We start from the raw sequence: 17005 nt of genomic DNA on the forward strand, positions 1-17005 counted from the left end.
CTAACATACTCAAAGGGAAGATCAGATGCATAAATATGGCCCCCTGGTAGATATAACCATAACTTCCCGACCTAAGGAGTTCCTATTATTCACATTATCATAAGAAATGAATTCACTCTTGATCGATTAGCTATTCACATATAATTCCACGAATTACTCCACGGAAATTATACACTATTGAATAAATCAACTAACGACTTTCACCCAAAAAAGTACATACTCTGATCCCATGCCAAAGCATTAGTATATTGATATCATAAGAAATATAAGTCGCATTTGGGTGTCCGAAACTTTGATTTATTCAACATGTAAAGGAAGATAAATATTTGAACAGAGCATTGGGGTGTCCTCAGCGGGCGCGAGTAAAAAAATTATGCTCTGCCTTTCTCTCTGGCGGACGACGAACAGTGCGAATGAACGATATCGATCGGAGACTGATTTATTAGATTGGAGAAAAAAAGTCCAATTCAACGGCTTCTTAGCTAAGATAAAAGAAAATGTACACATTGAAAAGTATCCACTTTATATCTTTAAAATGTCAGTCTTCATCAGGCCCGTACGCAGGAATTACCATTATTTTTTACAGGCAACTGCTTCTAATTTTTAGGCTCGTCAAAGATCGGTAACCATTTTTTTTTGCTTGATAGATTCGTGTTAATGCAAATCACTGCCCCTAAGTGAAGGGGGAAGGAGTGGTAACCCCTATGATCCGCTACTGGTGCATATAACACGAGAGTTTGACCACTTTCTGCCCCCCTGACGCATCTTGGAAATTCATGAGTGCCACAGTTTTGCCATGCGTGAAACAGGTCTACGACGCTTGAGACGCACCACATGATGTAAATAATAAAAAATTGGCGACCTCTCGATATTGTAGATTATGCCACTGATGTATATTAGGTGTTGTCAAGTTGGCACCCCCTCAGGTATAAAAACAACGAAAGAAAGGAAGACTGCATAAAGGGAGTCGAATAAACGAAAGTTAATCACTGCTTCCTTAACAGAGAATGCTAGTAGCTATAATATAACACCTGGTTAATATGCCCATTTTAAAACGTCAACAATAATGACAACTGTACAAAAAAGATTAATGATTTTTAATTTACATCAAATTCTTGATTATTTTTTTGAGTGTAGGAAATTGTTTTTTCACGCAATTTTTTTATTCATCCGCGTCTGTACGGCGTAGGCTAAACTAAAAATACGCCATTGGAATAATAGAAATTTATCTGCAGAGCCAGGCATGTACACAGATGGGAGAGTGCCCTTTCAGGGCCTAGCCAGAAATCTCAAATCTTTAAGATCCTCCTAATATTTTGTTCGGTACTTGTATGATATAGCCCCTACCGCTCAAGTTGTTCATTCATTGATGCATTATAGAACCGGCTCCTTTTCGTTGGTTTATTTCAGCTTAGCGTGAGACAAGACACAGAAGTGACAGAATAGATGGGAAACCTATTATTTTGGCTATATATTTGCACATTAGAATAATTGTACCTAACACATTAGGCAGGCAGACCCACTACGCTTTACCCCCCCCCCCCCCTAGTGAGCAAATATGTGGCCCAAATTTGTTTGTAAAGTACTATATTTTTATCATACCTAATAACTTAGGTATATGTCATTAGGATTAAGCGACAGAAAAACTTATTAGAAGAATTTTAGGTAGGGGTTATATAATTCAAGTACCTTTTGTTCTATATAGCTTACATTTTTTTCTTATTTATGAAAAAATAGTACGGGGTTTGACCCCCCCCCCCCCCAAATTTTTATGCAAGTCGTAAAAACTTAGCAAAATCAATATAAACAATTATATATATATATATATATATATATATATATATATATATATATATATATATATATATATATATATATATATATATATATATATATATATATATATATATATATATATATATATATATATATATATATATATATATATATATATATATATATATATATATATATATATATATGTTCTTTTTTTGTTTCTTTCCCGGATTGCAGCGTTAGCTAGCAACCTAGTAAGAGATGACCACGACCCATACTAAGGAATACAGTAATCTTATTCACTAGGAATAATCACTTCGAACTGTTTTTAGTCCTTTTAAACCCCAACATAATAATTGCAGCCTGAACAGGGTTAAAACGCTATCGAGCAATTTACCTTTTAAACTAATGAAAAAAATTCCTAGAAAAACACTGCTCTTTGAAAGTTTTATATAAATATCAAAAATAAACAAAGGTTAACTGATTTTTTTTCAAAAAAAGAAGAATAACGGTAAAACTTAAAACGAATATATATAACCATAAATTTAGAAGAGGATGCCTCCCCTTCCCTATCCATCCGCCCTTTACAATAAAGTTTAATTTATGCTTTACTGATATCATTCTAGAATTCAACAAATTGTGTCAGCTGGAAACAAGTGCTTTTTTTACATATGTCATTAAAAATTATTATGTTTAGTAGATCACCCTTATCATGCGTAAATCTATTTTAAAAAGTTGGTGTAAAGAGCGGGGGATTGAATAGGATGGCAGTCTCTCTCGTGTCTTGGGTAATTCCTGTTGGTTTAAGTTTTACCATGTTTCGTTATTTTCATATATTTTTTTTAGCAGATCTGTTGTGTTTTTCTATGTTAAATCAAGCGTGTATGATCTAATCAAACGTAACACATGAGAATTTTCACAACTAAGTGTCAAATTTTAATGTGTCGAGGTTTCATATTTGAATTGTGATAATGATAGCAAATTTTTGCAATATAATTGTCATGATATGCTGAGGATGCGGGATTTGTATTAGCATGCAAAATGGATTTAAGCACGTATTTCGTCATCGTTTTTTAATTCGAATTCTACTGTTCTTTTTTTCTAATGACATGTGCAAACATCACTGTGGCAGTTAAAAGGTGTGAAAGTTTAAAATAAGAACTGCAAATTACGGCAAAAAGCTTTATTTGAGTATCCATTAGCCCTGTATCTGCCCCAAGTTCTTCGACTGCCCTTTGGCACTAGTTCACATTGTTTAAGCAATACAATGTTTTATATGAGACTTGCGTTTTGTAAGTACTTAAGTGGAAGACATATTTCCAAGAACAAGGCCGTAGCCTATCCAGGGGATGCGGTGAGCCCCCCTCGGAAATGTTTGCCTGACTCAAAAAACCATAACAAAATTGAATCTAAACAAGTTTTTGATGCATTATTTAAAGATTTCTTATACCCCTCCCGAAAAAAAAATCCAGGTTATGGTCCTGCACAAAAGTTTATTTCAGAGAAGGACCTAATTCAGCAGCATCATTTCACAAACTACAGGAGGGATGGGGGAACAAAAATCTCTTTTTCAAAATCTAAGAGACGAGTTTGTTGTATTTTTTCAATTTTTTCAATGAAAATACCAAAAAGGCATTTTCAGGTACTTTTCAAAATCCTTTGGGGATGGGGCGAAAAATTCTACCGCCCCAGCTCAAGCCAAGGACCTAATTTCAAAGGTCCAAAGCAGGAAATAAATCGCTATTTGTGTCAGAAATCATAGGATAAATCATAAGAATAATACTATTTTGGCGAAAAGGCCGTGATCCTTCTACGGAGATGCAAATGTAAAAATAGAAACAAGCCTCTAGATGAGAACTTAATAGATAGTTCAGGGGAATTCTCAGATCCTTAGGGATGCTTTATTATAAGTACAACCAGAGGAATATATTTAGAGGGAGGGGGCTCCGCACTGTTGTTCCGAATTTTTCGGTGAATCTTTCATACACTTCTTTCACTATTAAATACACTCCACGTGAAAATATGCACCCCTTGATTATAAATGACTTCAAACTTCGAGCTTATCTTGGCTCGACTTGGAACTCGACTTTAAGATGAAAGGGGGTAGCGCAATACTGTTCTTAGGTATACAGAGCCTTAAATCTCTAACCCTATAATTTCTTCAAGGATTAACCTCGGGCTATTCGAACCAATTTGTGTGCCGCCAGTCATGAATTTGCCTATTTCTACCTTGAGTCAACATGGTAGCCACTATAGAAACCCTCGATGCACCTCTGACAGTCTCTAGGAACTATTCCATATGTTTGAAATATTTGAAAATATTTCAATTGCCTTAAGAAAAAAATTATAAACATTTCGCTTGATCATGTTTTAGCCTCAAAGGCATGCTGTTGTCAACAATTTAAAATAAAGAGAATAGTTGCGAAATTATTTGCTAGCTTGAGCATAAATCAAAGTGACATTTCTCTTTAATTATGTTTATGCTATAGAAAATTGTAAAGAAGAAAACAAATTAAATACTTGTTTGACGGTAGGTAAATGCAGGATTTGACATAACTGTCTTTTTTTTGGCCAAAATAATTTTTTTTCCTATGAGGGTGGTGGAAACAAAAATAGGAGAATGCATTTAAGATTCAAGGTTGTTTAAGTTTTCTCAGTGGGGGTCCTTCAGGCTAGCCCAGGGGTAAAATTTCCCTTCTCACCAAACCCCCCTGCCGGCTGCTTTAATAGATAATGAACATATCTATTCATTTCTTAGATAGATAGATAGGTAAGAACGTATCCAGGAATTTTTTTTTTTTGGTGGGGAATGCAAAAAAAAACAAAAACAGATCAAAAATTTGTTTATATACATTTTTATTAAGTTTTTACGAGACGGAGAAACATTTTTTTTAGGGGAGGGGGTTCAATCCCAGGATATGACCTTCATTCTAGTTTAATCCATCTTTCTACTGGCTACGAATTCCATAAACAAGAACTAATCAGATTTTGTACTTTTTGCACTGGCCCAAAATGTGCCATGGCAACAGCTGGTAAATACAACAACGGGTAACAACGGGGTTAAAACGGGGCAACAACAGGCCAAATCACGGGGTTATTTGGCCTCCCTTTCTGATATACGCCTTAGAAATAACTGGATTGGATTTAAAAATATCTTCGCAAAAACCAACCAATGGAATTTAACGATACTTTTTTATATACAGAAGTATAGGATAGTAATTTTTCTTTTATGCTTGGTTCCACCTAAGAACAATTAAAGACTGAAAATACAAAGATTAAGAGATAAAGATCAAATAATCAAATAATATGAGATAAACATCAAAATAAATATGATAAAACAAGAAAAATGTTTGCTATATGCAGTGCAGAGTTAAGAACCACAATTTTAGTGTCCAGGTATAAGTGGGCACTACTGTTTACAATGAAGCAATGAAGGGATTGTTAAAGTTAGGTTCAAATACTAAAAATTATATAGGATTAATTTGCATTTATTTGGTTTCCAAGTCTGAATTCCATGTCTTTTGAATTTTTTAAGATTGGAATAAGGATTTCTAAAGAAGCCTTAAAATGTTTTATAAATATCTTGATATTTTCAAGAAGTATCTGTACATTAATTGGGCCAGCACTGATGCCTTAAAGTTTGCTAAGACAATCGTGAACTTTCTATTAAATTGATGAAAAAGAGAAGCCATATGTGTCTATTGTCAAGTGCTAAATGCATATATTTTTATATTTAGATTTAAAATAAATTTTTCGATTCTTTCAATTTTCCCAGCTCTAAATGGGTACCTGGAGAAATCTGGGGAAGGTAAGCAGGAAGGGTGTGTGAAAGCACAGGATGGCTGGCCCCCAATCCCCCATTGCGCTTCCTGGCTGAACAGCCATGAAACGGAGATCAGCACCGCCGGTTTGGACCTTAAGGGTCTAGTGCCGTCTTACTTACTTCTTTACTTATTCTTTCAAATATATTCATACAAATTTAAAGGCAGTGGCGCCTATTCACGAACAATAGAGGAGCATTATAAAATTGAACTCAAGTAAGCAGAGAGATTGAATAAAATACAATCTGTGACAGAAATATTTACCACGGATTGAAAATTAATTTAAGCTTTAAGTCCGAGAGAAGTAAAGAGCGAAGTTGAAAATTAAAACCAACAAAAATTATTATTCACAGCATATCTAACATATATCAATAAAACTAGTACAAATAAATGAACTGTTGATATTTTCCCATGTTTGTAGGATTACAGAAAACTAGCGCTTTACTGAAAACACAAAACAATATAGTAGTTTTAGTACGGTAAAAGTAAACCATTTGAGGACACTTTTAACAGTATAAAAGTGAAGCATTTTTAGATTGTTGCTTTATTTTTTTCGTTTAATTTAGCATCACTTCTGAACAATGAGCTCGGTTCAATGATTGACTGTCGTTTAGGATCTGAAAAAGACATTTCACGATCATTTTGTTGTCGAAGTGAAGGAATCTCAGTATTGAGACTATAGATTCGCGTTAAAATTTGTATCACAACTTAAAATTCTCCGTTTTATAGAAAGAATTACTGGATTTCCAAAGTTCATATTACGGTTGATATGCTCTTCATTTCGAGTAATACTAGATGACATCAAGATGTTACCTAAGAAATCAATCCATTATTTTATATACTGTGTAATGAATTTAAACTTATTATTTTTATGTCTAAGTTTATAAGATAATTTTAATTGTATACTGAAAGTTACTGATATCACAACTCCTGTAGGACATTGAAAAGCGTTATAGATTAGTTCGTTATTGTGAGGCTACGTATTTACTTTTGACTCCTAAATCAATATTGTTGCTTTTTACTTGGGTTTTGTGTCTTCAGTAAAGCGCTAGAAATCTATAACCCTACACATACATAAATATTAATAAATAAGCATTTAAAAATTCAGTTTTGGTGCATTCCTTATATTTTCTTTACCCTCAAATATTTCGACATTCGAACATGCTTCAGGAATCAGTTGTTTGAAAAAAGGGGTGTGTATATGCTTTTTACATGAACAAAGGCGTATCTAGAATTTGTGTTCGGTCGGGGAGCGGGGAATCTTACAAAAAAAACATTAAACAAGAGCTAAGAGCTCATATGGTACATGTGACGAGGCAAGAAGAGCTAAGAGCCAAGAGATCATATGGTATGAGCTCTAACAAAATTCTATGAATCAATAGATGGATTTACAAGGAAAATAAGAGGCTTAATGCCGGTCAGTATTTAAAATAAGAGCTCTGAGTCACGATATCCTTCTAAATATCAAAATTCATTAAGATCTGATCACCCACTCGTAAGATATCAATACCTAATTTTTCCTAATTTGTCCTCTCCCTTTAGATCCCCAGATGGTCGAATCTGGGAAAACGACTTTATCAAGTGAATTTGTGCAGCTCCCTGACAAGCTTACCAATTTTCATCGTCCTAGCACATCCAGAAGCACCAAACTCGCCAAATCACTGAACCCCTCCCTCCAACTCCCTCAAAGAGAGCGAATCCAGTACGGTTCTGTCAATCACGTTTCAAGGACATTTGCTTATTCTATCCACCAAGCTTCATCCCGATTCCTCCACTCCAAGTGTTTTCCAAGATTTCCCCCTCCAACCCCCCATGTCAAAAGATCTGGTCGGAATTTGAAATAAGAGCTCTGAGACATGGATTCCTCTTAAATATCAAATTTCATTAAGATCCGATCACCTATTCGTAAGATAAAAATACCCCAAAATTCATGTTTTCCAAGAATTCCGGTTTCCCCCTCCAACTCCCCCCAATGTCACAGATTCTGGTCGGAATTTAAAATTAGTTTTAAAGCACAAGATCCTTCTAAATATCAAATTTCATTAAGCTCTGGTCTCCCTTTTGTAAGTTACAAATACCTTAATTTTCAAAATTACCCCCCTCCCCCAAAGAGAGCAGATCCGGTTATGTCAGTCACGTATCTTAGACAGGTTTTTATTCTTCCCATCCAGTTTCATCCTGATCTCACCGCTTCAAGTATTTTCTAAGATTTCCGGTCCCCCCAACTGCCCCCCCCCCCCCAATTATGCTGGATCCGGTTGAGATTTAAAATAAGAGATCTGAGTTACGAGGTCCTTCTAAATATGAAGTTTCATGAAGATCCGATCACTCCTTCGTAAGTTAAAAATGCGTCATTTTTTCTAATTTTTCAGAACTAACCCCCCCCCCCCCCCCAATAGAGTGGATCCGTTCCAATTATGTAAATCACGTATCTAAGACTTCTGCTTATTTTTCCCACCAAGCTTCATCCCGATCCCTCCAATCTAAGCGTTTTCCATGATTTTAGGTTCCCCCACCCCAAACTCCCCCCAATGTCACCAGATCCGGTCGGGATTTAAAATAAGAGCTTTGAGACACGATATCCTTCGAAATATTAAATTTCATTGAGATCCGACCACCCGTTCGTAAGTTAAAAATACCTCATTTTTTCTAATTTTCCAGAATTAACCCGAACATTTTAGGGTTTTGAGTAGCACTTGCTTCACTGCACCCCCCCCCCCCCCCCTGAATACGCCCATGATTCGTTCCGTTCATGTTATTTCATGTTCAAAGAAAACGAAGTTCTTACTTTGCAAAGGGAAGAAAAAGTGAATTTTCCTTATAACTAATAAACATTACAGTAGAGATGGAAGCTTGTGATAATCAAGCACGGATAAGCGGCGATGATATACAATAAACCCCTGACATTTCGCACTTTTACAGGTTGTTGAGGCGGGAAGTTGACATTTAGCTAAAATTCCAGCGTCAAGCAAGTCAAACCCCATACCCTAGAAATCCCAAGAGATGTTACGGGTATGGTCAAATCAATCGAATTCCCATCTGGGATAGGGAAAGGATGTAGCAAGAACTGTGATTTTCATAAGCCCGAAAATACCCAGATGGTTTCGATATTAAAATTCTCTTGGGTTCTTAGCGGAATACAACAAAGATCAATTTTGCATTGCCTGTAAATTTGAATCTGATTCTGAATATAAAGGGTTATATACCTGCATAAAAGACTGTATCTTAATTAGAAGGGTTACCCCTTGAATTTACTCATTATTTTAAACCTAAAGGACCTTAGGGTGATTGCAGTATAGTCAGGCCTACTACAGAGGTTTCGGGGGACGGAGAAGTCAAACCAACCAGAAAAAGGAAAAACAGACATGAATTAAAAGAAGAGATGAGGAGTTAAACCTATATTTAAAACCCTGTTTTAGCAAAAACTCATTTTAACTTCTTTACTTTCTTTGGCTTTGTTGGAGAAGATCTTTTTATACATCTTACTGTGAATCTTCTTAAAGCCTTAAAAACGTAATGGAAAGGTTTAAAACCGAAGCTTTTTATGAAAGTTTAGAGCAAGTTCAAACTTAAAATGACCGAAATTACTGCTGCACAGTTTGTGTAACATATTTATAAAAACTGTTTCAAGCAAATTGGCTCGTGATATTTCTTTACAGGCTATTTGTAAAATCTGAAAGGTACTTATATGTTATAGCGACCACACTAAATTCTTGATCTAAGTAAAACCGTTTCTCTGTCTGTATTCGGGGATAATTAGCTTAGTCTCAGTGAGAAAAACTACCATATAGGTATATTATTATTAAATATTTAATATATTGAGTTGGTTAGGTTAGGTATTTAATATAATGTGACCTGGGTGGCCTGCTTTCCATAATTTTCCGTTGTAGTTTCAATAATTCTGTTATTAAAGTATTATATTTTCATCATATTTTCGTATATTTTATTAGGACTAACCTAACTTCTTTTCTTTGCCAAGGTCGCAATAACATCTAAGTACCTTCTGAAAAACTGAAACTTTTAATGAAAGCTAAGTTTTCTTGAGTTTTTTACAGAGATAAAATCGTATCATAAAATTTATTTATTTCGTGGCCGGTAAAAGACTATTGAGAGGTTTATGAACTAGCCTTTTATTTCCTGCTGGCCACTGATGTTGTTCCTATTTTACTGTGTCGGTTTTGTGTTTTCACTAAAGCACTAGTTTTTAAAAATTCTATAAATATAGGGTCTTCATTTTATAGGGTGAAGCATAGGGTCTGTAGTCCATGAAAATAGGTAGCTTGTCTACACCATTTGAACAATAAGACTAACGGTTATACATTATTGCGTAGCTTCGTATCAGCAAACAGAGGGGGGGGGGAAGGAATTTAGATATTCATGGGAGGGGGGCAGAACCTTAAAAAGTTTATTTTTAGGTCCTAAATTTCTTTGACAAATGCTTCAGATCAATGCGGAGAGGGAACTTACTTCCTAACATCCCATCAAAGAGGATTACATTTAGATTGAGCTTGGAGTATAGGTGCCGAAAGGGGACAACTCCACTCTCAATGAAGGAACGATAATTTTTCGCAAAAAACGAAATTTTTCAAAACCAAACCGCCGTGATAAATAAAAATTAATGATAGTGTGAAAAGTGAGGATTTGAGGGGGAACGGCCCCTCGTATTTAGGATAAAGCTGAATAAGATATTATAAATACGACATAAATTAAAAATAAAACAATCGTTGTTGTGCCAACACAAACTATAATGCAACAACAGGGATTTAGGGGGTGACAGCTTCTTTTATGTATCTGGAGCACTTTTTATTTTTAGTATAAAAAAAAAGACTACCTAGTTACCGGCCTACCAGTACCTAAATCAGAATTTTATCAACATCACGCCAAACTCAGACTACCACTCCCAAGTTTGCTGATTTACAAGCCCAGCTCCAAAGTCGTACTCACAAATAACTCCGACTGTTTTCGCAGTGGATCAGTACTGATTCCAAAGTCAAAATCCCCTTTTCTATTAATACCAGTTTTAAAAAAAAAACTTGCATGAACTTTTATGAAGCTATGAAGGTTCTATATTTTTCGGTACACTCAATAAGTGAAGTTATGTTCTTTAGTGAAACAAACTACGATGCAGCTACATTTTTATGAGAAAATCTGGTGTTATAGCCACAAAGACAAAAACTAAGAAGACAAAAGGTTAGGTTAGAATTCTAAATTGTAATTTTATAATTTTCCTAATAAAGTATTATATTTTCATCATATTTTGTTTTATTTCATTAGCTTTATCAAAAGTTTGGGCTATATATTTGCACACTAGGGGGGGTGTGTGCATTATATCAAATACCTGACCACCTCTATATATAAAATATTTAATTAAAATGTACCTACATCGTAGTTTGTTTCACGAAAGAACCCAATTTCACTCATTGAGTGTTCTGAATAATACACAAGTACCATTTTTTTCTTTCTTCCTCAACATTATGCTTTCCCTTAAATTTCTAGATATACTAATCGCAATTAGGCATAAAAACAACGTTCATTTTTGAAACAATAATAGAGCATCATCGTTTCTCTTGCCAAGGGATTTTTTTTCTCCTGATACTCTATCATTTGTGTATTCTTTACATTATCCATTGACATTTAAAAAAACAAGGGAAAAAAAGAGAAAGCGTAACGCCGTCAGGGTAAAGGTATCATGCACAGATCCCCAATAAAATTGGAGCAATGCCAATTCTTATTGGAACTCACTTGTTTTTCTCTTTTAATCTGATCGGCTGAAGCTGAAACAGGGAATTAGCGCGTTTTATTCTATTATTGTTCATTTTTTTGCACTAGCTTAAATAACAAAAAAAAAACATTTGCTAAAATTTTTCAGTGTGTGCTAATTCTACATACTTTTTAACTGAGCTAATTTTAATCTTACCGGACTAATTCTATAAATATTATTAGCCAAATTATCAGCACAGAAGTTTGTAGGGGGAAGGGGAGGGGCTTCAAACCCATGCCTCCATTCAAATTTCAAGAACATCTTAAGGCTAATCTTTATCATTCGTTTAATTTGCTCATTTTTTTTCAAATTTTGGCTATTTCATTTAGTTTGCTTGATTTTCTCCTTTGAAATTTGAGCGACTCCCAGAATTAATTCCAGAGTAAATATTTGGTAAAGTACTGTTTTCTAAATTGTTTGTTTATAAACAGGTGCAACTGAAGTAAATTCAGTGGTAAAACGTAGGGACAGTTAGCTATTAGGGACTGAATAAGTCCAAAATGGAACATTATAACCAGGATACAGTTAGTGGCACATAATTTAGGTGACTAGCCACATCCAAAATCCTTCTTGAGAGGAGGGACATGAATTCAAAAAATTGTGGACACGAGAAGGGGGAAGGAAGGATTTTCTAAGATTTTTCAAATTAAAATAGAAAAATACTTCAAAATCTAGGGACATTTTCTGTTTTTTATACTCTTTTGTTTTATGAAAACACCAAATCTGGGTATTTTTCAAATTCTAGGAGATAAACAATTTGATAATGAAAAAGAGAATAAAAAAAGAAATATCTGTTAGTACTCAGATATTCCGGAAAATTACCCGAGCACTAGAAAAAAAAGGTAGCCTATAACTGTTGACAACGGACTTATTTTTTCAACATGGATTAAAAGTCTACTTAAATTTATAAATTTTATTAGAAATAGCGTTATAACAGTCTTTTCAAAAACCAAAGTCAAAGCCATTAAGTCTCAAAGACAAAAACAGTTTTTCTAATAGAATCCATAGAATCTTCAAACACCGAAATAGTTAGAAATACAAGAAAAAAGGTAAAGAACGATATAAATCTTAAAATTATAATTTATTCATTGTTTTTCATCTCGTGATGCGTCGTATGTCCTTGCCAACGGATAGTCCCATTCTAGACCTGTGAAAAACAATAAGTCATGGGTAAAGTTCTATTTTATGGGTTTCCTGTAACCTTGGAAAACAGTTCATTTAGGTGAATGAAATTTTCAAGAATGAATCTAGGGCTTAAAATATATCCTACGAAGTTATTATCAAGCTGCAGTTTCATACTTAAAGAGTTCAGAAGATTACATACATGAAATATCTATACCTACAAGGCCGTATCCCCTTGAAATGTTGTCCAACTCGTAAAAACGGACAACAAACAAAAACAAATATAAACCAATTTTGATTTGCTTTTTAATTTTTTTTTTAAACTGTCCCGAAAAATTCTTTTGTTATCCCCCCCCCCCAAAAAAAAAATCCTGGATACGTCCCTGTATACTTACCTAAATTTTGACAGAAAATATTCTTCCTATATAATGGGATTTAAAATATTCTTCCTAGATGGGGGGATGGTGCATTGTAATAAACGTGAATATGATATTTGGAAGGAGTAGGTATAATAAAGAATATAAGGATATGATACTACTCTTATTTCTAATTAAAGTATTCCCTTCATCCGAGTTGATATTATCTTTTATTACCCAGATAGAAGCTTTAAAACTCCTTATCAGGGCGGAATTTAATCTGTGGGTCCTTTCCCCAAAGTGTAATGCATCTAATTCCAAGATAACGGAAAACCCAAGAGCGTACGGAACGGGGGAGGCATCTGTCCCCTTTCCCTAGAACTTCAAATCACTAAAAATGGCTGAAAAAGCAGATGGTGAAAAAACAGTTGAAAAAAGCAATTGATAATAGGTAGATGGTTGAAAAATCTGGAAATGACAGAAAATCAGGAACAGCTGGAATGACAGAATAAATTTCAGACAAGAAGCGATTATCCATAATATTTTGGAAAAGATTTATCTCTAATCTTAGAAGATTAATGCTCAAGCTTATTGATGATTTAGGATTTTTGGTGATTACTTATTAATAAAGATCTCATAGGTATGATACAAGTGACAATATAAGGTTTTTTGAGATGTTAATATAACTTCCACCCTCCCAGCCTTCATCAGAGAATCTGCTGCCCCCCCCCCCCTAGAGAAGAAGCTACGTACGCCCATGGAAAAACTCATCATCATCAAGTATCTACACAGGGTGGGGGTTTACAGACCTACCCCTTCATAAATTTCCAGATTTTCCCTCTTTTTAGCAATAAAACCTATTTCTAGGGGGTTTGGACGAACTTAGCCCATGTCTAAACAGCCTCAATTACTGCATGCATGTCAGAGCCTCATCTATAAGTGCAAAAATCTGCATTTACCATAGTTACTCCTTCATGCTGATCCATAGTTATAGCGATAGGATCCTTTTTGGACCGAATTTTTATTTAATACACTTACACAGATATTAACAGTAATTTAGTTTCGATTCCTGGTCGAAAACTGAATTAAAATCGCAAAACATCGGTTTGATTTCCGATTGCGCATCATAACCAATCAAATCAAAATGGGCGGAGCTCAAAGTTTGATAACAGAAATTAACCAATCAGAGAATTCTATCAGTGAGTCGCGCTAACGCAATACTAAATGCTTTGGAAAAAAGTGAAATGTAAAGTATTTCGCTAAAAGTAGGCAAATTTTACCAAATCGGTACAAGATTATCAATAAATGTCAATGCACAATTTGTTTTTTATTTTTAACGCGTTGTGCCTTTTTAAATTGATACAGGGTTATCAAATGATCACATTCACGCACTTGCTGACATACGGAGGAGGCCTTCTGGCCTCCAACCCCCTCCCCCCACTATCTCAAGATCCATACATATTTTAAAGCATCGTCCTATAATTTCTTCCAAAGAATGTATATATTTTTTTTCTATCATATATTCTAATCCGAGACAAGTTAACCAATAGAGCTTAGAGGCGAAACTGGGCCAAAATTGCAATTTTCAAACCAGAAAAATTATAAGTTGAAATTTTGTTGCACAAACAATTTTTTATTCGCTTTAAAAGAATGAATTGAAAAGGAAGAAAACGACGGTTAAGGTAAAGCCTTTTTAAAGGAGTAAACATAAAGGAATTGTCACAAATACAGTATTAAATATCGAAAGATTCGACAGTGGGGTGTCATTTTACCAAATCCTAAGGGGAAGGGGTAATCTCATGTTTTTTTCTCTTGTCATAACAAATTTGAATTCAATGTTAAAATTCAAATTGATTGTTGAACAGTTGAATTATTTTGCATGAGCTTACTTTTTCTGTCCATTCTTAGTTTGAGTTCAATAAAAAAAAACATTTTTTTTTAACTGAAAGTAAAGAGCAACATTAAAACTTAAAATGGACTGGAATTGCCCCGTATATGAAAGGGGATGTTCCCTCTTCAACACCCTGCTCTTTCCGCTAAAGTTTGACTCTTTCTCTCAACTCTACTTTTTGTTAAAACAGTAAAAACTGTACGTAACAGACTTCTATATTCGTATGTTTTTATTACGTATATGAGAGGGTTCGCCCACTCGTCAATACCTCGCTCTTTACACTAAAGCTTAAATTTTGTCCCCTGAATCATAAAGGCCATAGAATAAATAGTTGAAATTACTAAAAATACTTTAGCGTAAAGAGTGAGGTATTAGGAGGAGGTGAACCCCTTATATGCGTAATATTTTCTGTTTGTTTTCAGTTTTAATGCTATTCCTTACTTTCAGTTGAAAAAACGTTTTCACATTTATTTGTTCATTGTTTTTTTTAATAATAGTAGAAAATACTGCGCCCCCTTCATGCCCCCCTTGTCAAATTCCTCCATGGAAAGTTTCCCCCACATAACCCCCTCTTCTCAAACTCTCCTTCAAACCAAAAGACCCCCTGGAAACGTCTGTACACTTCCCAATAACCATTACTATATGCAAACACTGGTCAAAGTTTGTAACTTGCAGCCCCTCCCACGGAGACTGTGGGGGAGTAAGTCGTCCCCAAAGACATAGTTATAAGGTTTTTCGACTATGCTGAATAAAATGGCTATCTCAGAATTTTGATCCGACGACTTTGGGGAAAAAAGCGTGGGAGTGGGCCTAGGTGCCCTCCAATTTTTTGATCACTTAAAAAGGGCACTAGAACTTTTCATTTCCTTTAGAATGAGCCATCTCGCAACATTCTAGGACCACTGGGTCAATACGATCACCCCTGAAAAAAAGAAAAAAAAAACACGCATCCGTGATTTGTCTTCTGGCAAAAAGTACAAAATTCCATATTTTTGTAGACAGGAGCTTGGAACTTGTACAGAAGGGTTCTCTGATATGCTAAATCAGATGGTGTGATTTTCGTTAAGATTCTATGACTTTTAGGGGTGTTTCCCCCTATTTTCTAAAACAGGGCAAATTTTCTCAGGCTCTTAACTTTTGATGGGTAAGACTAAACTTGATGAAACTTATATATTCAAAATCAGCATTAAAATACTATTCTTTTGATGTAACTATTGGTATCAAAATTCCGTTTTTAGAGTTTTGGTTACTTTTGAGCCGTGTCGCTCCTTACTACAGTTCGTTACCACGAACTATTTGAAATCGATGCTTGGCATATTCTCATTTTGAATCCATCTATAAAACTAGCATCAACATTTTATATATTTACGTGCTGTTATTATAAAGATTCAACTTTGTGTTTGGTGTGAACTCTATGCAAATGAACCAGAATGTTACGTTATTACAACTATAATCAATTATTAAAACTCTAATCTATAATCACTTGTGAACATGAATTACCCACGATAATTCATGTTCAAAATTAGTCAACTTGATATCTTTTTGCAGACTTCCTTTTTCAGGCAGGCCCATAGTTTCATGGGGACACCATGGGTGCCGGCATGGGAGGCAGGGGGCTATATCCCTGGAAATTTGGGACTATAAAGTAATTTTAAGGAAACCAAAGGAAAAAGAGAAGAATAGGGGAAAACCATGGACAAAATCTGTGATGCCCCATTGTTAGCTGCCTGCCAATAGATTTCTCTTTCAGGCAGGCCCATCATTTTATGGAGAAGCCATAGTAAGAATTGAATTCCATCCCTGTAGAGGTTTAGTGACACGGATGTCATATATACTCCATTAACAGATAACTTTCAGATTTTTCGCAAAAATCTTATTCTATACAACTTTCTGAGTTGATTTTAAATTCGGATTTTTTTGTGGGGGGGGGGGCTAATAGCGAAAATTATCTTGAAAAAGGCTAAATGATGATGCAAGGTGATTTAGAAAAAAAATACTGAATGAGTTAAGACTTCACCCAGAATTCCATAAATTGTTGAAAAAAGGCTAAATGACGATGCAAGATGATTTAGAAAAAAAAATACTGAATGAGTTAAGACTTCACCCAGAATTCCATAAATTGTTGAAACTCCATTGACGGAGATTTATCAATTGTTCTCAGCCGTCTTATTCGTTATTTTTGTGTTTTGGAGGAGGGTTGTGAGTATTGTGTTTGTGCGGGGTTTTATTTTTGGTGTCTGCGATTGGGTATGTCAAACTCCGTTCGTTTTCTTTTATT

At 34.8% G+C, this 17005-nt stretch overlaps 1 protein-coding gene across 1 annotated transcript in view; it reads right to left on the reverse strand.

Annotated features, from left to right (window-relative positions):
• Positions 1–13916, reverse strand: part of LOC136039430 (AT-rich interactive domain-containing protein 3A-like) — a 125713-nt gene extending 111797 nt beyond the window's left edge. Inside the window, exon 1 of the mRNA XM_065723164.1 lies at positions 13796–13916. Within this exon, the coding sequence (XP_065579236.1) occupies positions 13796–13822 (27 nt within the window). The 5' untranslated portion in view covers positions 13823–13916. The remainder of the gene's footprint in view (positions 1–13795) is intronic.
• Positions 13917–17005: the final 3089 nt, after the last annotated feature.

Source organism: Artemia franciscana, chromosome 19 (assembly GCF_032884065.1).
Source record: "Artemia franciscana chromosome 19, ASM3288406v1, whole genome shotgun sequence".
NCBI lineage: Eukaryota > Metazoa > Arthropoda > Branchiopoda > Anostraca > Artemiidae > Artemia > Artemia franciscana.